This window comes from Ambystoma mexicanum, chromosome 5p, assembly GCF_040938575.1.
Source record: "Ambystoma mexicanum isolate Mex_15411 chromosome 5p, UKY_AmexF1_1, whole genome shotgun sequence".
Classification (NCBI taxonomy): Eukaryota; Metazoa; Chordata; class Amphibia; order Caudata; family Ambystomatidae; genus Ambystoma; species Ambystoma mexicanum.
In genome coordinates, this window is record NC_090930.1 from 320,252,861 (window position 1) to 320,274,524 (window position 21,664).

Below are 21,664 nucleotides of genomic sequence, written 5' to 3' on the forward strand. Positions count from 1 at the left end.
CCGGATCCACTGCCTGATGCCATGAATTCCGAAGAGCCATCTGGGTCCGTCTCATTTTGAGACGAGCAAGAGGAAGAGCCAGTACACACGAGGCCATGAGGCCCAGAAGCCTCTGGAACCACCAGGCCGACATGCTCTCCGACTGCACAAACATCTGACACATGGCCAGCAGATCCGCCATTCTGTCCCCGGTCAGATACACTCTGCAGTCGATCGTGTTCCAACGAAAACCCAGGAAGATCAGGTCCTGTGAGACCGTCATGGAGAATTTCCGCCAGTTCACAGACAGCCCAAGATGGAACAGGAGCTGAAGGAGAGACTGGAGGTTGCCCGCTGCTGCCAACTGACAAGGGCTGCGTAAGAGCCAGTCGTCCAAATAAGGATACACATGGATACCCTGGAGACGAAGATAGGCCGCAATCACCAACATCATCTTTATGAAGACACGCAGCGCCGAGCTGAGGCCAAAAGGAAGCACCCGAAACTGGAAGTGCTCCTCTCCCAAAGAGAAGCGGAGGTATTTCCTGTGTGGATTCCAAATCAGGATATGCATGTACGCATCCTGAAGATCCACCACGCTGAGCCAATCGCCCATCTGCAAAGAGGAGCGTATCTGGCCAGGCGTGATCATCTTTAATTTCTCTTGGGGTAGGAAAAGATTGAACTGGGGAAGGTCTAGAATGGTGCGCAGGCCAGCCTGGTTGGGTTTGGGCACTGTAAACAGCCGGGAGTAGAAGCCCTCCCCTTGCTCCCCAAGGGGAACGGGTTCCACAGCTCTGAGGTCCAGAAGTGTCTGAACCTCGGAATTGAGGGAGGGTGAGCCCGACAGCTGAAAAGGAGGGTTGAGGGGTGGGGTTAGGGGGTAAAGGTAAGCGGAAGCCCGCTCGAGCGACTGAAGACCCATCTGTCTTCTGTGATGGTCTGCCACGCCTCCCAGTGAGACGCAATGCGTCCTCCCACCGGGGTCTCGTGCGAGCACGGAACACCCTAATTTGGCAGGCTTATCGGTGGCGGTGCCACCTGAACCTGATGGAGGCTGAGGAGCGGGAGAAAAACCGCGTACGCTGTTGTCTACGGCGGTTATTCCCACAGGAGTATCCACTCTGCGAGATTTGCGGTCGAGGAAGCCCCTAAAACCAGAGGAAGGTCGACTTTGCGACAACGGTCTCTGGGATTTGAAAGGAGCTTTAACCAGAACAGACAATGATTTAGCCGTCTGACTGTTATCCTTGGTTTTGGTGATCTCTACATCAGTAGAAGAATGAAAAAGCTCCTTACTATCGAATGGAAGGTCCAACACCTTGTCTTGCACTTCCTTAGAAAATTTAGTGGCATGCAGCCACGCCTGCCGTGAGGTATCAACCCCAAGCATCAGGCCCTGAGCCGAGGTGTCTAAGTGATAAGCCGCAGCCTCCAGGAGATCCTGGGCCAAGACCCTGGCATCGGAAAGGCCTCCTTTGAAGTCTTCCAGCTTCTTGAACGGGATGTGCTCCTCAAACTCCGACAGACCTTTCCACATCCGCATGTTAGCTCCCGCCAATATCAATTCAGCGTTGGCCTGCCTGAGCTGCAAGGCGGAGTTGGCGAAGATTTTTCCCAGAACCTGAGTAGCCGTCGTGGAAGAGGATGCTGCAGGCCTGGACTGCAAAGTGGCCGCAGCCACCACTGTGGTGGAGGGAGGCGGACAAGACGACAGGGCCACCTCTTCCGAAGAATGCAGCCTGTACCTCGCGTCAATCTTTTTATTGACAAAAAGTCCCGAGTGTGGCTTTTCCGAGACTCTTCGGACGTCGGCCAGAACGTCCTTCTGTAGGAACAGGCCGGTACGCTCCAAGGGAGACAGTGTGAACGCCCCAGAATGCACGCCCTCCTGCGGAGCGGGTGCCTCGGGCACCAGAACATCTAAGAAACTCATGTCCAGTACCCGGTCATGAAAGGCTCCGATAGAGCGGGGAAGGTCCTTGCTGTCCTGATCGCCTTGAGGGTCATCTGACAGGTCAGGATCCTGCTGAGCCGTGTCAGGCACTGCCTTGTCCGCTGGGGACAATGGAGGCAAAGGCGGGAGAGCGGGGGGGGGGCATCACGGGCAAGGGAGGCGGCGACGGAACCACCGGAGGAACAGGTGGAGCTGGAGGCGCCGGTGAACATATCTCCTTGAAAAGCCCTTTGAAATATTCCCTCATGGGGTCGGTGCGCATAAGCGCTTGAAATTTACCGAAAAAGGCATCCTCAGGAGATTGTTTCGTGTCCTGAGGAGGCCTCTCATGAGGTGGACAAATCCAGGGACGTAACGGGGAAGGGTGCCACACCGGCCCCTCCACCGACGTATCCACATAAATCAAAGGAGCCGCCCCCGGGGGCAACGAAACATTGTGCGGAAGAGGTGTTCCAATCATAAACCGGCCGATAAGGATGCGCACAAGGGACCTTAGGTTCACCCAAGAGACTGAGCCCTACACCAGAAGCCGATGGCGTAGTTGTAGGGGTAGCACCTAAAATGGCTGCCATGATCGTGGAGGGAACAGGCGCCATTTTGTCCTCCTCTGAGGGGAACTGCGGCACGTGGGGAAGTGAGGCAGGGGTCCCAGTCGATGGATCAGGGGTCTTAATCTTAGCCTGAATATAAGGAACCTCGGCCGAGCCGGTACTATGAGGCCTGGAATGTTTTTGTGACATACCAACCGCCAACTGAGCCTTCGAATGAAGGACCTCGGTACTGCCGGTAAAAGAAGAACTTTGCTTCTTTGTCCCCTCAACAGATCTGGTGTCACCACAAGAGCGGGAACGGTGCACTTTCACCGACAAAGCCTTGACCGGCCTCTCAGAACTGTTGTGTTGTATGAGGGACCTCGGACCCAGGCCCGGTAACAGCCTTTTCTGTGTGGGCCTCGAACATCCGTTCGGTAAATACAAGCCCAGCCAAGGCCTCGGGGCGCACCCCGGTTTTGTTTTTGAGGGAAGCCAACAGAGGCCTCAGAGCGAACCCCGCTACCCCACGACTCAGTAGAACTAGGTCTACAAACAGCCCCACAGGAGGGGCCTCGGAGCATACTCGGATGTTCACAGGCCCCTTACGGAGACCCTCAGAGAAAACTCTGGTAGAATCATTAGGCCCAACGGGCACCTCAGGGCGACAGAGCGATCAACACCTCTCCCGGACCAAGAGGAACCCGGGAAGGTATCCCCCCCGGTCGGGGTGCTCTGAAAAGTAAAGAACTTACCAGGCGTTTTTTCTTCTCGTCGATGAACGCCTGAAAATGCGAAGGAGGAGTTCGTCGGAACACCTCCTCCCACCGCTCCAACCGACGTTGAAGTGCCCGGACCGAAAGGGAGTCACAGTAAAAACAGGAGTCCCAACGGTGTTCCGGACCCAAACACTCTAAACAAAAAGGATGGGGATCCGCCCTTGCGAAGCGACGGTGACACAATGAACAATCTGGAAAGTCTAATTTGAAAGACAGACTAGTAAACGAACGCTAGCGAGAGCCAGAGAGGAAAAAAGGGAAGAAAATCTTCCGAGGATGCAAGTGCGTCCGGCCCCGATCGAGCGGAGAAAAGGACTGATGGGCGATGCTCGGGGCGGAGCCAAGGTGGGCGGGGTTACAGCCACATGCCGGGCCCTGCGTAGGAAAGAGAGGAGGGACACATTTTTGAAAAAAATGTGGATGCTTTTTACAAAGTGCTCCGGTCCCATCCCACAGGACGGAGAGATGTCCCCACAAGTATGGAGGAAAGGGGACGGGACGTAGGAGTAATATATTTTCAGGTTTTGTAGAATTTTACACGTTGCTTTGATGCCATGTGAGAGTGCTTACAGATCATCTTACAAGAGCGTAGATATAGACTGTCCAACAGGTAACAGTGATAGGAGAAGAACATAACAATGAAGGTATTGTGACGCAGAGGTAGGTTGTAGATGGTTAACGTCACTTTAAACTGGCATGTTTCTTTTTTGGTAAGGTACATGGAAGCTGTGATAGCTTCATCTAATCTACTGCAGCTGGTTCCCTGATAGCACCTCTTGGCAGTTTGACCGAATGCCCCCCTCACCCTTTACCTCGAACAACTCTGCAGTGCACCTTTGTGCTGTACGTCACTCTGACTCAGAGTGCACTCTGGCCCTGGGGCAGCTTTTTACCATGCAATCCGTTCATGGTGTTCACCATTGCTGATGTGCTGAATAATTCCCATATTCCTTGCTTTACAAAGCTTGTGCAGTAAATGGTGCCTTATTTTTGGTAATACCAACAGTAATTAAAAAAAAAAGACTGTGAAACCAAGACCTGAAAAGAGAAGGCTAATTATTTCTGTCACTACCAGAATCAATGTGATAAAGGACTGCTTCTATCTTGATAGTCGGAAACTATTGCTTGTAGATCCCTTGCTGCCAATTGCCCACCCTTACTCTCCCAAGTTAGCTCTCGCTCCTTTTTTCTCCGTTTCCCTCATTGTGTTCTTCCCCCTATGATTATAAAGAGCTCTGTTGCTTCCTGAAGCGAAGTCTGCACTCAATAAACAATTCCTCATTAAACAGCTTATCAGTGCCATCCGTAGACTGAGCTGAATTACATAACGTATCAGTGATCATGTTATATACAGCACATGGAGCAGCCAAACAGGATCAATTATCAGACGATCGCCGTGAGGACACATGAAAACCACAAGCCCCACCGGGCTCCAGGTAAATTTCCTTCCTTCCGCACTTGCCCCGCACCCCATGACCCTGTCCCAACAGCAATCAGTAGGGCCAGGACGCCATACTAGGGCTACCAGCACGCATAGGCAAACCCCTTTCAGGGACTGCCTGCCCCTCACCAACACGGGCACGCACATTCTGGCAATTGCCTTATTCGCACACAACACATCTGGCAGCAGGCACCCCATCTCACCAGAAGACGGCGACTACTGCCACACAGGGAATCTTCCATACCCGCTTCTCATCCCCCACCTAACCCTCGCAGCATGGGACATCTCACCCGCAGGTTCCGCAGACCAGCCCATACGTCCAATGAGTCATTCATTCAACATGGGCGACCACGACTCACCCAAACACTAACAGGATCATATAGAAGCCACGGTGGCACAAATCAACAATCACTTACACCACAGTCAATTGACTCACAGGGGCCTACATTGGCAACCTCAACTAGCAACACAAACCAGGCTCTCCACAGTCCATGCTTGCATAACCACCATCTCTCCAACACCTAGTCACCAACTCGCGGGCCTTACCACCTTAGTAACTCCACTTAGCACCACCAAGCTGGTTACCTACGGCCAATGACATACCTTCAATGGTCCTAATCAGGACTATAGCAATCTGGCCATTTTCTGTACAGTCCGTTTTAGGACCCACACCAGGCCTCAGCCTTCCATTTATGTGGAATACGATGTAGCACACCCAGCCGGCCTCGTGCACCATGAGACACAGACACACACACACACACACACACAGAGACACACAGACACACACACACACACAGACACAGAGACACACACAGACACATACACACACCCCCCCCCCTCCAAGCAGATGCTACTCAGCCACTCGCACTCAGGACCAACCGGGTCCGCACTTGCATGGTAAGAATCTTTAGCAATTGAACAATATCAGATTTAACAGCAAACCTGACCAGATACCAATTCTCACTTTTAACCTCTCCCCTCCTTTGTGCCCTCATTCATGCAATTAATATGAACCTTGTACCAAATGCTATCATTCTGTATGATCACTGTTACTATTATGTTTTGGTCTCTTCACCGGCATGACTCACGGTCAATGCATCTTCACAAGTCAATACTAACTGTAGATCTGTAAAAATGTTCTCATGTGATTTCACATTATGATTAACAACTCTAAATTACCAATTCTTAAATGGAACAATGTATATATCTCACCACATATGCACTTGTGTGACGGAACTCACCCTGACACCTGCACACACTGTCACCATCACGCCCATACACAGCCTTGAGAAAGACCCTAGGTCAAAACACGTGTTGGCAATTCATGACATGCATATAACCAACATGCTAATCTTAACAAGCCTGTCTGCCCACCTGGGGCAGCTAATGTGATTTGATCAATGCACCAATAAATCCGACCAACTTTAATCACCCAACTGTGTCCAACAGTCATTGGAAAAGGTAACATAGGTACAACGATACCATTTGGCAACTGCCATATCCAGAGCCATTGCAATTGAGGTTCCAAACCCAATTCTCCACTTGAGCTCAATAAACACCCTAATAATAAATAATAATAAGCTAGGTTTGTAGCTTTCATCACACCAATAGTAATGTGATCCATGATTAGTGAGAGGCCGTTTTCCTTTCCCTTGCTCTCATTCCTTACAAGTCCCCAGCCAGTTCGGTGTGCACCTATAAGAAGGGGTGGCATGGATAAAGTACTAAATTACATTTTTGATTTCCAATTAAAAACAATGGATGTACAAAACTATGCTACAAGGTTTAATTGTATCCTTTCCTCAAATAAATACATTCATTTCATTATTTTGATACTCACTTCAAATGTAAGTAAAGGAACAACCACTGCCATCCAGCTAATTGCCATTGTTATGTGTGTTCTTCTTTGCTCAGCAATGACATCCATGGAACGGAGGAAAAGCACTGACCAGACAATATAATAAAGCACCACCAGGCACAGGAAAGACATCAGGATCCACAGAGGAACACAGACAACCTACGGGAAAAACACAGTGGTAACACTTGCAAGTGTTAAGGAAGAATCATCTACAGGCAGCTGAAATTGACCACTTTATCATACATTACAATGAAAAAACTAGTTGCCACACTGTCTATTCACTGCAGTCAGGAATACAATTGTTTACATGTGTCTGAGCCGAAGATTAACTCCCAGCACACTCGATTTTGTGATTCTACTGATATGTGGGTAGAATTACAGCTAACACATATTGCGTAGAGCAAAAGGAAAAGTAACTCAATTGTAAACCTACCTATACACTATTGAATTCATGAACAATTAATATTTCTGCATATATTTGGGATCATGAAATACTCCTACACCTATCAAATTAAGACACTTACTTGGTACTTTTAGCTTAAATTCATGACAATCCTTACAGAAAGAACAAAAAAAACCAAGAACAAAAAAGGAGGCATATGCCATGCATTACTCACCGTAATAGCATTTCTGATGATTGTATCTGCTTAGATTCACATGCTGTGCATATGGTCCGACATCCAGTGGTAACCGCAGAGTATTGCATCTTGTCTTTCGGGGACCGAAAGGGGACGTCGGCATAGGCGTGTCTGTAACACTATCCCTTTTGTGACGTGTGTAGTACCCAAAATCCCTCACATGCCGAGGTCCCTCCGATTGTATTTTTTATACCATGAGGGAGCCCAAGGCTATAGTGAGAGAGTACATAAAGAGAGAAAGTAGTAAGACGTCTATGTTCCTTCGACCCCGAGCGGGGAGGTAGGGAGGGCGCATGTGAATCTAAGCAGATACAATCAATCAGAAATGCTATTACGGTGAGTAATGCATGTCTTCTGATGCTTGTTAATCTGCTTTGAATCACATGCTGTGCATAGAGTAGCGAGCAGTACCCGGAGTTGGAGGTGGGTTGTGAGAAGGAACAGTAGAGAAAAGATGTCCTAGTACTGCTTGTTCCACCTGAGAATCAGACCTAGAATGAGTGTCCAGGCAATAGTGTTTTGTAAAGGTGTGTACAGAACTCCAGGTTGTCGCTTTGCAAATGGAATCAAGCGGAACATTTGCAATGAATGCTATGGATGCCCCAGTGCCTCGAGTAGAGTGTGCTCTAGGCTTGAAGGGCAGTTCTCTCTTCGCAAGAGTGTAACATAGTGTGATGCATTTGACAATCCACCTTGAAATCGCTGATTTAGAGACAGGATCCCCTTCTCTACCAGCTGCTACTGAAAAGAAGAATTGTTTAGTCTTCCTTAATGGTTTAGTTCTTTCCAGGTAAAACATGACTGCCATGCGCACGTCTAGTATGTGAAGGCTTCTTTCGGCCATGTTAGTGGGGTTCTGGAAGAAAGTGGGTAGCTCGATTGACTGGTTCACATGGAACTTTGATCTGAATTTAGGCGCAAACCTGGGATGTGTGCGCAGAACTACCTTATCTTTGTGGACTGTAACAAAGGAGTGTAATACAGACAGGGCCTGTAGTTCGCCAACTCTTCTGATGGAAACGATAGCCACTAGGAAGGCTGTTTTATAAGTCAGATCTTTCAGACTTGCTTTATGCATAGGCTCGAAGGGAGCTCCCATGAGCCTGGTCAAAACCACATTCAGGTCCCACACAGGGGCTGGGTGAGAGATGGGAGGATAAATCCTCTTGACCCCTTCCATAAAGGCTTTAATTACTGGTATTTTCCACCAGGATACTTTTTGTTGTGATGTGGTGTAGGCTGCCAGAGCAGCCAGATGAATCTTTAGGGAATTGAAGACTAACCCGAGTCCAGCAGGTGGGTTAGATACAACACAATGTGTGAGGGTGAGCAATCAATGGGATTGACGCCCTTGGAATTGCACCAGATGACAAAACATTTCCATTTGCTTGCATAGCAATAGCGTGTATTAGGCTTTCTCGCTTCCCTGAGTATGTCCATGCATCTCTGAGGGAGTTGCAGGTGTCCAAACTGCATGGTTGTAGGGTCTCCCCCCTGTCCTGAGACAACATGTTGTACGGGCAGGGCAGCTTGACTGGTGGTGAGAGGGACATTTCCATCAGGTGAGTGAACCAGGGTTGGCAGGCCCACATGGGGGCCACCAGTATCATGGTGACTGGTTCCTGGTGCATCTTGTGCACATTCTTGTTGCGAAGGGGAGTTCGGGGGGCTGTTATCATTGGGGGAGCGTAGACAAATTTCCCCGACCAAGTTATCCAGAGACCGTTCCCCTTGGATAGGTTCTGGGGGTACCTGGAGGCGTAGTCTTAGCATTGGGCATTCTCCCGAGTAGCGAACAGGTCGATCTCTGGGAAACCGCATTCTGTGAAGACGTTGGACACAATGAACATTTTGGGACTACAAAAACATCTTGTGTTTGAGAGCCCATATCCAAATGTTTTGGGACAGCTTGGATAGTCCTGGGGAGTGAGTGCCCCCCCTGTTTGTTCAGGTAATACATTGCTGTAGTGCTGTCTGTTAGGATCAGTACTGTCTTCCCTTGCAGGTGCACCTGAAAGGCTTTCAATGCTTTGAACACAGCTAGTAGTTCCAGTAAGTTTATATGGTTGGACGCTACTTGAGGGGACCACACTCCATGTGCTTTCTGCTGAAGCAGGTGAGCCCCCACCCCGTGAGAGATGCGCCTGTCGTGAGAGTGGCTTCCACTGCAGGGGTGGTGAAGGTTGTCCCCTTCAAGAGGTTTTCTCTTGACCACCAGAGAGAGAACGAGGGCTGGCGAGATAACAGATCTTCCCATTGTCCGCTGGCCTGACACCACTGGCAGTTGAGCCACTCTTTCATGGGACGCATGCGCAGCGCGCGTGGGGAACCCAGTATATACATGACGCCATCATCCCTAGCAAACGCATCGCTTTGCGTACAGTCACCTCCCGACTGGCTACATATTGAGGAATCTGAGAGAGCATGTTCTGAACCCTCTCGCTGGAGGGGAAGACAAGGCCGTCTTCCGTCCGAATTAGCGCTCCCAGAAATTGTTTTACTTGGCTGGGGACTAAGCTGGATTTCTTCTCGTTGATTGAAAAACCCAGGCTGAAGAGGAGATCTACTGTTTTTTTTGGGTGTTCGAAAAACAAGCGTTGAACAAGTCCCCGTAATGAGCTAGATGTCGAAGTAAGAGTGAACTGGGACTGATAGTCTGCGCTGGTGTGCTGATGCCACTGCCAGGACTTTGGTAAACACCCTTGGCGCCGAAGGGGAGTACTCTGAACTGGTAGTGTTTGTCCTGGATCATGAACCTTAGGTATTTTCTGTGCGCTGGCAACATTGAAATATGAAAGTATGCATCTTTCATATCCAATGTTGCCATGAAGTCCCCCTGTTTCAGCAATGGGATCACCTCCTGCAGTGTTACCATGCAAAACTTCTGGGGTTTTATAAATTTGTTTGCTGGGTGCAGATCCAGAACAGGACGCATGGTGAGATCCTTTTGGGTACAAGGAAGTACACTGAATAAATACCCTTGTTTACCTGAAGAATAGGGACGACTTCTATGGCATCCTTTCCCAGCAGTGGTTCCACCTCTTGGATCAGGATCTCCAGATGGTCTGGTGAAAGGCACCGTGAGCGCAGTGGTCTGAACTGTGGAAGTCTGGCGAATTCCATGCAATAACCGTGGGTGACCGTCTTTAAGACACACTGGTCGGAAGTTATCCCCTCCCATGCCTTGAGGAAAGAGGTTAATCGCCCCCCGACCGGGGAGCTATGGGAGGGGACCTGGACTTGGTGGTCATTTCTGACCAGAGGTTGTGGCTCCTCTGGGATTGGGGCCTCTACCTTTGCGAGTTTCTGACCCCTTGAGGGGTAGTAAGTAGGGCTTCCGGATGCTTGATTCGTGTTGAAGTTACCCGTGCCATAGTTGTTCTGACCGGCACGGGCTTGTCCTCGAAAGGACTGCCGAGAGTAGTTACCCCTCTGCGAGGAGGGTTTTTGTGTCATTTGGGGCAAAGACCTAATAGACTTGTGCTCCTTCTTGGCCGTCTCCAACGCTTCATCAACTGAAGAGGTTAGTCTCCTCATTGGGTTTATTAACGAGGGAGGCCCGAGTCTCAGGTCTGAAGCCCGATGTACGCAGCCATGCGTGTCTTTCAGATGAGTACCTTGTGCAAGAGACCTGCCTGCTGTTTCTGCAGTGTCCAGGGTGTTCTTCACCACATTGCGTTTAACCAGTTTTCCCTCCGAAAAAATGGCAAGAAGCTTTGTTCTGGCAGGTTCAGGAACCTCCTGGAGGCCTTCTTGAAGTAAGTTCCATTGGGCATCAGTATAGCTTGCTAATAACGTAGTATTATTAGCAACCCGAAGTGTATGCAGCTGCTGACACGTTTACCCAGGGCATACAACCTTTTAGACTCCTTGTCCGGTGGTGATTCTCCCATGGCAAGGGGTACCCATGCCCTCTTTTGAGTGGTAGTCAATACCAGTGAGTCCGGCATGGTGTGCCCTTCGATATACAGAGGGTCGGTAGGAGAAGGTCGAAATCATTTTTGACTCTCGGGTTCACTGCCCGTGTCTGAGCAGGTGTGACCAAAGAGGGAGCTACCCGTCTCTTAACAGAGTTAAGGAGGGGGATGGATTGACTCGCCGGAGGTTTTTCTTTAATAATATCCTCCATGAAATCCTGCTCCGGTACCGCCTCTTGAGTGGCTATTTTGAACAATTCTGCTGCTTTTTTCAACATGGACTTGAAAGCCACTTGGTCATCCACAGGGGAGGCCTGGCGAGCCGGGGTGGACAGAGGAGAGTCTAGGCACAAAATATCAGAGTCCTGATCTTGTTGTGTCCAAGGGTTTTCACCTTCCTGCTGGATTTCCTCCCAGTTGTCCGTCATATCCTGTTGATCCTCCTCATAGTTTGAGAAAGGAAGCTTCCTCTTCTTCATTATAGATGTCTTTATAAGTATCCATACGGATCATGTCTTCTTGTTGGAAAACCTGAGACTGATCTACTTGAATTTGGGGGTTAGGGTCTACCCGAGCCTTTTTCGGGGGCGGCTGATCAGAAGAACTGATAATCCGCTCCAGCCGATCCATACAACCCTCACATTTTTCTGTAGTCCATTTAGAGGACCCAAACGGGCCTACGCGGGGAGAAGTGACGCTCTCCGCACTGTGGTGTCGACGGGAACCTCCAAGGGTGTCGGAGAGAGGCTCTTGACTATCTACGTAAGCCTCATCGGAATCGGGAATCCCATCCGCCGAAATCTTTTCCCCAGATTGACCCATAACCTTAGGCAGAACCGGAATAAGGCCCACCGCCGCTGCGATTCTTCCGATGCTACTTTGGATAGTCGCTGAATCGTCATGAGACAAAAGCTCTGCTGACCGGCAGTAGAAATACCGTCCGCGCCACCAGGAGGCTTAGCAGTCAGGTTTCCAGGTAGAGGCCTAGCCGTAGTTTTCGGGCCTACCGAGGCTTTGGCAATCGTCGAAGCGTCGGGTTCCTGACTTTCGACGCATGTAGGTTTGAGTAGCGCCCTTGGTTAGTTTTGATTGGCAATACGCTGCTGCGAATGCGGGGAAGGCCTTGGATCAGAGCGATCCCGGGGAACCGGCGAAGACTTCGGCTGCCCTGTCGGCGCTTTCGCCTTTTTCGACGAAGGCGTCAAAATTGGCATAGGGGTTGCGTGCTTAGTATGATGCGCTTGTACGCCCCTGTCGCCGGGTGTGGTCCCTGTAGCAAGACCAGAGTCTAGCCTGGAAGGGTCGGGGATGGGCGAGGAGGATACTTCTAGATCCGCCACAAGGTCTAACATCCGCGTTGGACGTTGGGTCATCCGAAGTACCCCCGTCGCTTTCGGCTGGTGTGGCGGTGCGGGGGGCTCCAAGCGTGACATACCGTACACGGCCCACCGCTTTACACGGCGCTCCTTAAGGGTCTTAGGCCGAAGGAGTTTGCACGTCACACACCGCTTCTCGTCGTGCTCTAGGGGGAGACAGGCGTTACACGTCCTGTGTTCGTCCTTCCAAGGATATCTGACCCTACACTTAGCACAGAATCTAAAAGGAGTCCTTTCCATAGCAAAAGGGAAGGATGACCATACCGAAAGGGAAAAGAGGGGAAAGGAGGAAAGACATATTAAACAATATGGCCACCCCAAACCCACTCTCCCTACTGTATAGGTCGGCCAGAGGGCCCGACCACATGGACAATCCAGCCGCCGGATCTTAGGTGCCGAAATCCACAGCCGTAGGCGATTCCCCCGTAGTCTTCGTCGAAGATGTAGTTATTGGCAAAGTGACTTAACGGGGAATAAACCGACAATTCGGTAAAGATAAACAATGTCTCTAGTAAGAGCTCCGCTATAGGGCAACCAGTTATCTGGGCGGAAAAAAACAATCTGAGGGACCTCGGCACATGAGGGATTTCGGGTACTACACACGTCACGATAGGGATAGTGTTACAGATACACCTATGCCGACGTCTCCTTTCAGTCCCCGAAAGACAAGATGCAATACTACGCGGTTACCACTGGATGTCAGACCATATGCACAGCATGTGATTCTAAGCAGATTAACAAGCATCAGAAAGAATGTTTTGTAAATACATAAACAAGCCATTACTTTAAGACAGCCAAGCTACTCTGTATGTCTGCTTGAATCTGGTTCCGACAGTGAAGCTGGCTGTCCTCTTGGGACAGCCAACACCCAAAGTTTGAATGTGGCATGACTGCTGACTGGCTGGGTTCCTGCATAAAGGCGAGAGCCCTGGGCCAGAAGGGGAGTCGACCCATGGAACGAGGGAAGAAGGACGTCTGCAGTCACCTCCAGTGAGCGCCAGTGACTGCTGAGAAACCGCTGCTGCTCCAACCTCCACTTCTAATAATCAAGGAAGATCCAGACCAGACAACCTCTTCCCTCGGCATGATGGGCCTAACCAGTCTTGAGACAAGCTGCATTTTGGGCCATCCCTCAAAGAGGAGCAACCGTCCGGGCCTGCAATTTCCTAATACCCTGGGACCTGGACTGATTTACTGTGCAGCGTCTCTTGAAGTGAGGTTTCGACTGGAACTGTGTCGGCATCCTGCTGGGCCTGTGGGCATCCTGCTGGGCCTACATTATTTCCCGCTCTGAGATGTCTCCCCTTCCAAGTCGGGGACCAAGAAACGGAGAGAAGGCTGCTGTGTGCCAACCGTCCCTAAATCGAAGCCTGTGTCAAAGGGCCAGTATTGTAAAGATAGTCTGCTGGGTGTCCCATGGCAAGAAGCAAATTGTCTGCTCCCACCAACTGTTCCTTCTTCAGCTTCTAGAGTCACATTAGGGTGGACAACCTGACTGTGTACTCCCATACCCAAGGACACTGGTCCTGGTAGGTTACAATCCTTCAGGGGGTCTACCTGACCTCCCTCTGAACCATCTTTTAATCAAACATTTTACTTACTTGAAACATTGACAATTCCTGCTAATTTGACAGTCTGCCTTCCTTAAACCCAGTGCCCCAACTACCTTGGAGACATCAGAGATAGGGTTACACTGCATAATGTATGGGCTGCTGTGAGAAACCAGAGGGTATCACACCCACTAATCCCCACAGAGAGAGAGATCTCCCCCTCCCCCCTAATCCCCGCCTTTGGATCCAGACCTGGGGTGGACCAGTGTGGGAGGATCACCTGGGTGAGGTTTTGTTTGTTTATTTAATATTGCGCGCCAAACCCTTGGGTAGCTGGGGGCAGAAGGACAAGATAACTTAAAGCTTGGTTACAGAGAGTGTCAGATAAATACATATACGTACAGATAGTATATAATTACTTCCTTTTCCGGTTACAGTGGAGTGGGAAGGCGCTGGCTTGTGTATACAATAGTACATGTTACAAATTAGTAGCTCGTGTATACAATAGTACATGTTACAAAATAGTAGGTAAAGTCAAGGCAAATAAAGTGCATGGTAGTAGTGCATAGTACAGACAGTCAAGTTATTGGTCATTTGTTCGTAGCCATTTGAGTACATTGCGTCTAAATTTAGGGTATGGTTGTTCGATTCGGAGGTCAACAGGGAGCGCATTCCAAAATTGTGCCGCTTTAACTGGGAAGCTGTGTGATATCTAACACATCCTCATTTTTAGGATTTAACCAAGTCCCAAACCCCGCCACTTTTTGCACAAACACTGGGCTGAGGAACAGGGTGGCAAAGTAACAACCTTAGCTTTCACACATCATACTGGACCCGTCTCGCTAATTGGTCTGGCATAGTCAGGCGCTTGACTAGGTATATTCACCCGATACCAATTAGCTCTACTCACATGAATAAAAGGCAGAACCCAGAGACACTACGAGCAAGGCAGAACACTAGTACGAGCAGAACCTCCGGGATGAAGGCAAACCTACTGGCACAGAGCAACGGCCCAAGGAGCGAAAGCAGCGGGTAGAAAACTCCAAGAGTCCCCCTACTCAAGGTGGTTGCCTCCGACAGGCCGCTGAAAACACGTGGACAGGCCAGATCCGGCAAGTGAAGACTGCATTGTGTTTCAAGGGCGCCCTGCGACCCTCCCGGTTGAATGGCATAGTTAGGGAGGTGGTGCCAAGCCAGTGGTACTAACCTTGATTCGTGAGTGGATATCGCAAAAATAAGAAAAAGACGTACACAGCCAGTGAGTTGGCAAGAAACCTTAGAGAATGGTGTGTGTTGGGGTGGAAGTAGCAACATTATATCGCAAAGCGAAGGCTGCATGAGTGTCGATGAGACGTGAGGAAAGGCAGACCTGCAAATGAACTTTGAAGTAAAAGTCAACTGCGAAATCAGCGACGCTAAGTAACGGAGAGGTCCAGCGAAAGGAAGTAGCCCACTCCAAGGTCTCTGTGAAAGGATCATTGTTAAAGTGATAAAGCGAATGAACATCGAAAGTGAGATAAAGAAGTTTAACTCCTAGAGAAGGAGAAAAAGAAAATGCAACTATAAGCTTTGAGTCAAAGTGGTCCTGCAGTGGTCTGAAATGTAAACCATGTACATTCCAATGAACTGCGAAAGTGGTCCGAGCCCGACAGAGGGAGGCCCAAAGTGAGATAAGTTGGGGAAGGGAGCCCCCCCTTGCAAGTTTGTTTTGAACTTAACTTTGAGAGGTCTAAGCCCGGCAGAGGGGGACCTACGAGAACTGTGTTGGGAGAGGTCTGAGCCCGACAGAGGGGACCTGCGAGAACTGTTTTGGGAGAGGTCGGAGACTGGCAGAGGGGGACCTACGAGAACTGTGTTGGAAGAAGTCTGAGCCCGACAGAGGCGGACCTTTATGAACTTGTTGGTTGAAACATTATCTTTGGAACTTTTGAAAAGAGACAAACGTGGAAGGCTAGGCTGACATTGGTCCACGTTCTGGAACTGTTTATTGTATTGGAAGCCGAGTCAGAGTGCTTCATCCTGCCTACAGGGACAGCCTTACGCCGTGAGGTCCAAAGTGGGGAGGAGAGGTGGTTCAACCACATTGATTTCGACCTTTTTACACTTTTTGCACAAGAGATAGGGCAGGCAGGTTGTTAGAATATGCCATTTTGATTTGACAGACTCCACTAGGACGGTGTTATTTCTTATTTGATGGTTGAGACTACTCCCATCTTATTTCTAGGACTTTCTCCAATCCCAACGATATCAATAAAGGTTTTACAAATTGTACCCATTGTGTCAGTGTCATTCTGTTGATGCCATGCCTCCCCTACACTGCCTAAAAGCTACTTATCATTATTCATGTTGCATTACCTGTATGTTGGTTAAGGAATTGATATACTACTCTGAATACTTAGCTGTATTCATCTAAAGTTTACTATTGCCTTGAGTAATGCTTAAATGTATTACTGTATAAATGTGAATATGTTTACTTACCTGTGATTCTAATTCTGTGTTAGTTGCCGTAGTATTTCTAATTACCATATGTGTATAAAAACACAGTGAATAAATATTCTTTACTATAGGTGTGCCCCGAGTTCTTTGTACCTACCTACAGCCCTTTCTCCTTCCTAGACTAAGCATGGCTGCTCGGCCATAGCTACCAAACCTTTTGGGTAGTTCAGGCCAAATGGAAGAATTGGAGCTCTGCACACTTAAGATCGAGTCTTCTTCAGACATACCATAGGTGGACTTCAGGAAAACTCCCTACCATACAGTTTATGACATTACCCAAGGTAGTTTCTGCCATTAAATTAAATATCCTCTTTAAGCATTCAAAAACTTTGATTTGCTTAAAATGTCCAATCAACTGCTTTTTCATAGTCATTGCCATTTTTCGAATGTATGTGAAGTTGACACAAACAATGAGAACTTTAATCTTGCACTTTACTCTTTATGAGCAAATGTGTTCTACTTTTGAGCTAAATAATGATCCTAGTATGTCAGTTTAGCTTCTAATAGCATTTACATTCAATCATGCAAGTATATTTAATCAGTTTCTTGGCTTATACACCTATTAAACTGTGATATAAAAAGGTACATGGCCTGATGTTCAGGTCGGATCCACAGGTTTTATTACTGTGCATTAGATGCTCTGAATTGTTTGTAAGGTTTAGGGGCCTCAAAATACATAATTACACAAAAGTTTATCACAGTTTTATTTTCTTTGAGAATCTGGAATAATTGGTGCACTGAGGACAGTAATAAAGATCAAACACATTTTTGGTGATTTTCTATTCAAGATTTGAATCAATCTGACTAGCCAATTATTTTTATTTGTTAGCATGTCAATGTATCTTCTCCTGAAGAAGATCAAATAGATCAGAAACACACTGACCTATTGAAGTTCTACCTAAAATAATTTTTCAATTTGAAGAAATATGTAATACTCTGAGCCAACCACTATAGGGCGGCCTATGCAAAGCATTTGCATCCAAGCAGATTCACAAGCCCCAGAAATATACACTCAAAAATAGATTGCAGGACCGAGACAGTTCAATATTTAGCTTCAATGAGCCTCTGGGACCCAATGGGGTAGCCATGTCCATCGTTGAGTTCTTTGTCACTTGCATTGCTGCTCATGTCCCACATGTAACTCAAGATGCCCATTATTCTCCTCCTCTATATCCCCCACAACAAATCCTACAACTTCTCAGTTCATTTCATCTTGTCTGTCGAAGTGATAAGTGCAACTATGAGTAAAGTGCAGGCCCTGCGAGTAGGCTGGACTCTCAATGTGATGCACACATCGATGGAACAGCATGCACGCAAGTCAGTCACATGGTGTTTGTGAGCAAGATGGACTGCTGAAAGAAGGTTAGTGACCAAATACATTCTCTGCAGCAGCTAGGTGGTAACAATGTGCTGCAAACTTAAGTAAATGTAGCCACAAACCACCAGCATGAGAACTGGTCAAACAACTGGTGCCTGGGTAGGGGACTAGGTAGAGAATCGGGGTGAGAATGCAGGTCAACACAGGGGGTGGGAGACAGGTAGCAACAGCTCCTCATTCAGTAATATAAGGGACTTATAATTAATTCAGCTAATAATATCATTGGTTTATTACCATATATATATATATATATATATATATATATATATATATATATATATATATATATATATATATATATATATATATATATTATGCAATAGATTGGTTGCATTGATCACAAAAAGCTAATCAAATTGTGAAACACAGCCCTCACCATGTTGAATATAAAACATACATATATAGAGATGTATCAAAAGAAATATAAATAAAAAGAAAAACGCTCCCATTGGCATACATTGGGTTCTATGGAGTTCATAGTTGTTCAGACAGGATATTTTTCAGTTAATTGCAAGACTGTAGTTTTTATGAGCGATAGTTGGAAATTGTGGTAGCTTTCACAAATACTTTTCAAGTACACATTATTTCCTTTTTTAGGATTTTAACAGGGATAGTGAAAACAAAGAATCCAAACCACAATTTTCACCACAGTTGCAGGGAATCAAAGGCCCAGAGAAATAGGTACATACCAGCCATGGCCAAGTGATGATCTTGTCCAGTCTCAGTGCAATAAATATGAACTGTAGAATATTGACAGAACACAGGATTTCAAGCTGCAAACAGGAGAAATATATCAAGTTGCATTAACACTTGGTAAAGACTTATTGGCCAGTTTGTATTAGTTCTTTTAATTCCACTTACTTAGCGTCCTAAAACAGAGGATACCATGTGTGCACTCGCCTAAGAGACTATCAGTCCCCTTGGCTAGGGTGAAGTGTATCTATGCCATGCTCCCCACTCCAGAATGTGGAATGTTCCCTGTTCCAGCACACAATATATCTCAGTGCTACTCCCCTGCACTATTTATGCGCATTGCTCCAGCATGCCAGGGACATAGGCAGAGTGCTCTGCATGCTCTCAGCTGAAGAGCGTCAGAAAGATCCCTACTGCTCCTTGCTCACTTCACATAACAGTGCAGGGGCTTAGAACCATCAGCAATATTTTTCAAGAGCCATTTGTCATGTTTGATCACAGATTACTGTTAAAGGAACTGTGTGGAAACAAGAAGGATTTAAAAAGAGAAGAAAAACATTAAGAGTACAAATAAAATCTGTTCAGAAAAACAATAAGCTCTAAGCCACAATTCTAAACATAGTGTCTAATCAAGTGTATTTTACTGCAGATCTTCTGAGATGGTGCTATTGTTTCATGGCTGATTTAACAACCTTTCCTCCCACTAGGGCTCATTTAAAACAAAGGGCCAACAGGGCACTTGAACTTCGAACGATTAGATTATCACAAGATAGCGGTTTGGGACTGGTGTAGATCTTGATGTCATGATATGCAAGGTAAAATAGATTGAAAGAAAAAAATGTAATAGATCGATATATGGTCCAAAATAGAGTGAACCTCTCCCTTTAGAGGAAATCTCTAGTGATGCCTGTTAAATTAACACCTTAAAACATGTTCTCTTATCCCCAATGTATTTCCCTAACTTCTTGCTGCCCCAACTGTTCCCCTTTAAGATGTCTCTCTCTTTACCAGGATTTCTCCCACCAGCTTCAAACACGCTACAATTCTTTCTATCCTAAAAAGTCATCGCCTGACTCCATCCTCCCCCCCCCCCTTGCAGCCATTTATCATTCTCTCTCTTTGCCCATTGCTTTCTAAACATTCTTGTTTACGCCCAGCTGGCCATCTATTTTCTACAGCTCACCCTAGAAGCCTTTTACTTTGGCCCGAGTTTCCGTAAAATGGTCCTGGCCAACTACTGGTCTCCAAAAATTCTTCTCCGGGTTAACCACAATCTCTCGGGTCCCATCCCCTTAACCTGCGGGACCAGACAGGGATGCCCCCTGTCCCCTATTCTGTTAGCCCTGGTGTTAGGCAAGAGTGTATGCAGTTAGGGTTCTCTACAACAACCCTGACCTCCTGGCAGTAGTAACAAGTCTGTACTACACAGGTTGGTAGTGTGGACAAGTAGCCAGGCTTATCTCAAGAGGGGTTAATGTGAGCTATAGGGGAGTCACACAGAGGTTCACATTGACGGATATTCAAGCAGACACTCGCACACAGGGTTTCTTTATGAAACAATTATTAATGTATTTACCATTCAGTTAATATAAGCCTTCTTCAGAAGGGAGCACTGTAAAACACCACACAAATATACTTCAAAATTACACAACCTGTTAGTTCAGAATCAGTAAATACCCATTTGGGATGGCATACAGCAGAGACCCTCAGATGACTTCAATTGCTAGGGTGCTGTTGACATTAATGTATTACTGTTCGCATTCAGAATTAGTTAAGAGCAAGTTAAAAGGGAAAGATTTTTAGAGCAAACAAGATATCACAAATATTTCTTAAGCAGGGAAATACTTTCAGATCCCCCAATAAGAGTCATTCAGTAGCCAAAGTCAATAAGCAAGAGTATATATGGGCTAAAGCACTTCTTTGAAGATGGCTAGAAAAGTCTTTGCACAATGTTTCAGAAGTCTTTGAAGAAAAAGATGAATCAATGTAGGGCCACAAGCGGTTAGACTAGTAGAAGATGCAAGCAACTAAACAGCAAGAGGTACGTTCTTAGCCTTTGTACAGTACCTTTAAAATGAAGAAAAGATGCAGCAGAGTACTCCTGTTCCTGTGCAGCTCTGCAGATCTCACTGTTCCTGGGCCTCAGTCGTGGGGACAAGAGGGAGGATATCGGCGGACTCCTGCACTGCACTGCACTGGGACGGTCAACACTCACAACCGGCAACTTCACTTTCAGTGGCTGTTTGGTGTTTCAGCTCCTTGTATCTACCGCAAATAGCAACACTGTGGTTCCTGGCTGTCGAGATGGGCTTTCCTTGCTTCTGGGGTCCCGCACTCTTGTTGAGGGGGCTCAGGCTCGGTCAATCCTGCTTCCTGGGAGTCCAGAGGATCTTCCTGGAGCTCTTGGCCAACTTAAAAGCAACACACACAAACTAGTGTTCCTCTCCCTGGCTCTACGGTTTCCAGCAGCAACTCTGTGGAAATTCAACCAACTCCGAGATGGATGTCCAGGTGGCTTACTTTCGAGTTGATTGGTCCCACCAACTCAAGGGGAGAAGTCATCCTTGAAGGGGCTTCTCCGTTGATGTGAACCTGGCGTTTTGGCACTGCAGCAGGGCTTCACCGGGAAAACCAACGGTCCAGGATTTGCAGCAGACGTCCTCTTCAAGTGCTTCTTCAGTTCCTTCGTCCAGTGGTCAACTGTTCCTTCCAAGCCAAAAGACTCGCCTTTTATACAGTTCTCTCCCTTTCATTCCAGCCTAGCTGTCACTCACCCAGCAGGGTGGCTGTCCTTGCCGGACAGTCAGCCAGCCAATCACAGAGTGTGTTTGGGTCTCCTAGGAGACTAAGCACAGGGAGTTTCGGGCACCTACGTCACTTCCTGCATACCTCACTTCCTGCCTACCCCAGACACCCTGGAGCCAGAGCTGCCTACCCCAGACACCGTGGAGCCAGAGGTGGGCTTCACTCGTGAATCCCGCCAAAGGCAAAATGAACAAAGGGGCCAAACCTGGTTTGGCGCAGAGAGTAAATCTCAAGAAGGACCTTTCCACAAAGAAATGGTGAAAAAAG

At 47.6% G+C, this 21,664-nt stretch overlaps 1 protein-coding gene across 1 annotated transcript in view; it reads right to left on the reverse strand.

Annotated features, from left to right (window-relative positions):
• Positions 1–21,664, reverse strand: part of TMEM185A (transmembrane protein 185A) — a 120,725-nt gene that overhangs the window by 34,446 nt on the left and 64,615 nt on the right. The window contains exons 4-5 of the mRNA XM_069612758.1: positions 18,589–18,672; positions 6,527–6,703 (exon numbers count right to left, since the gene is read on the reverse strand). Of these exons, the coding sequence (XP_069468859.1) occupies positions 6,527–6,703; positions 18,589–18,672 (261 nt within the window). The remainder of the gene's footprint in view (positions 1–6,526; positions 6,704–18,588; positions 18,673–21,664) is intronic.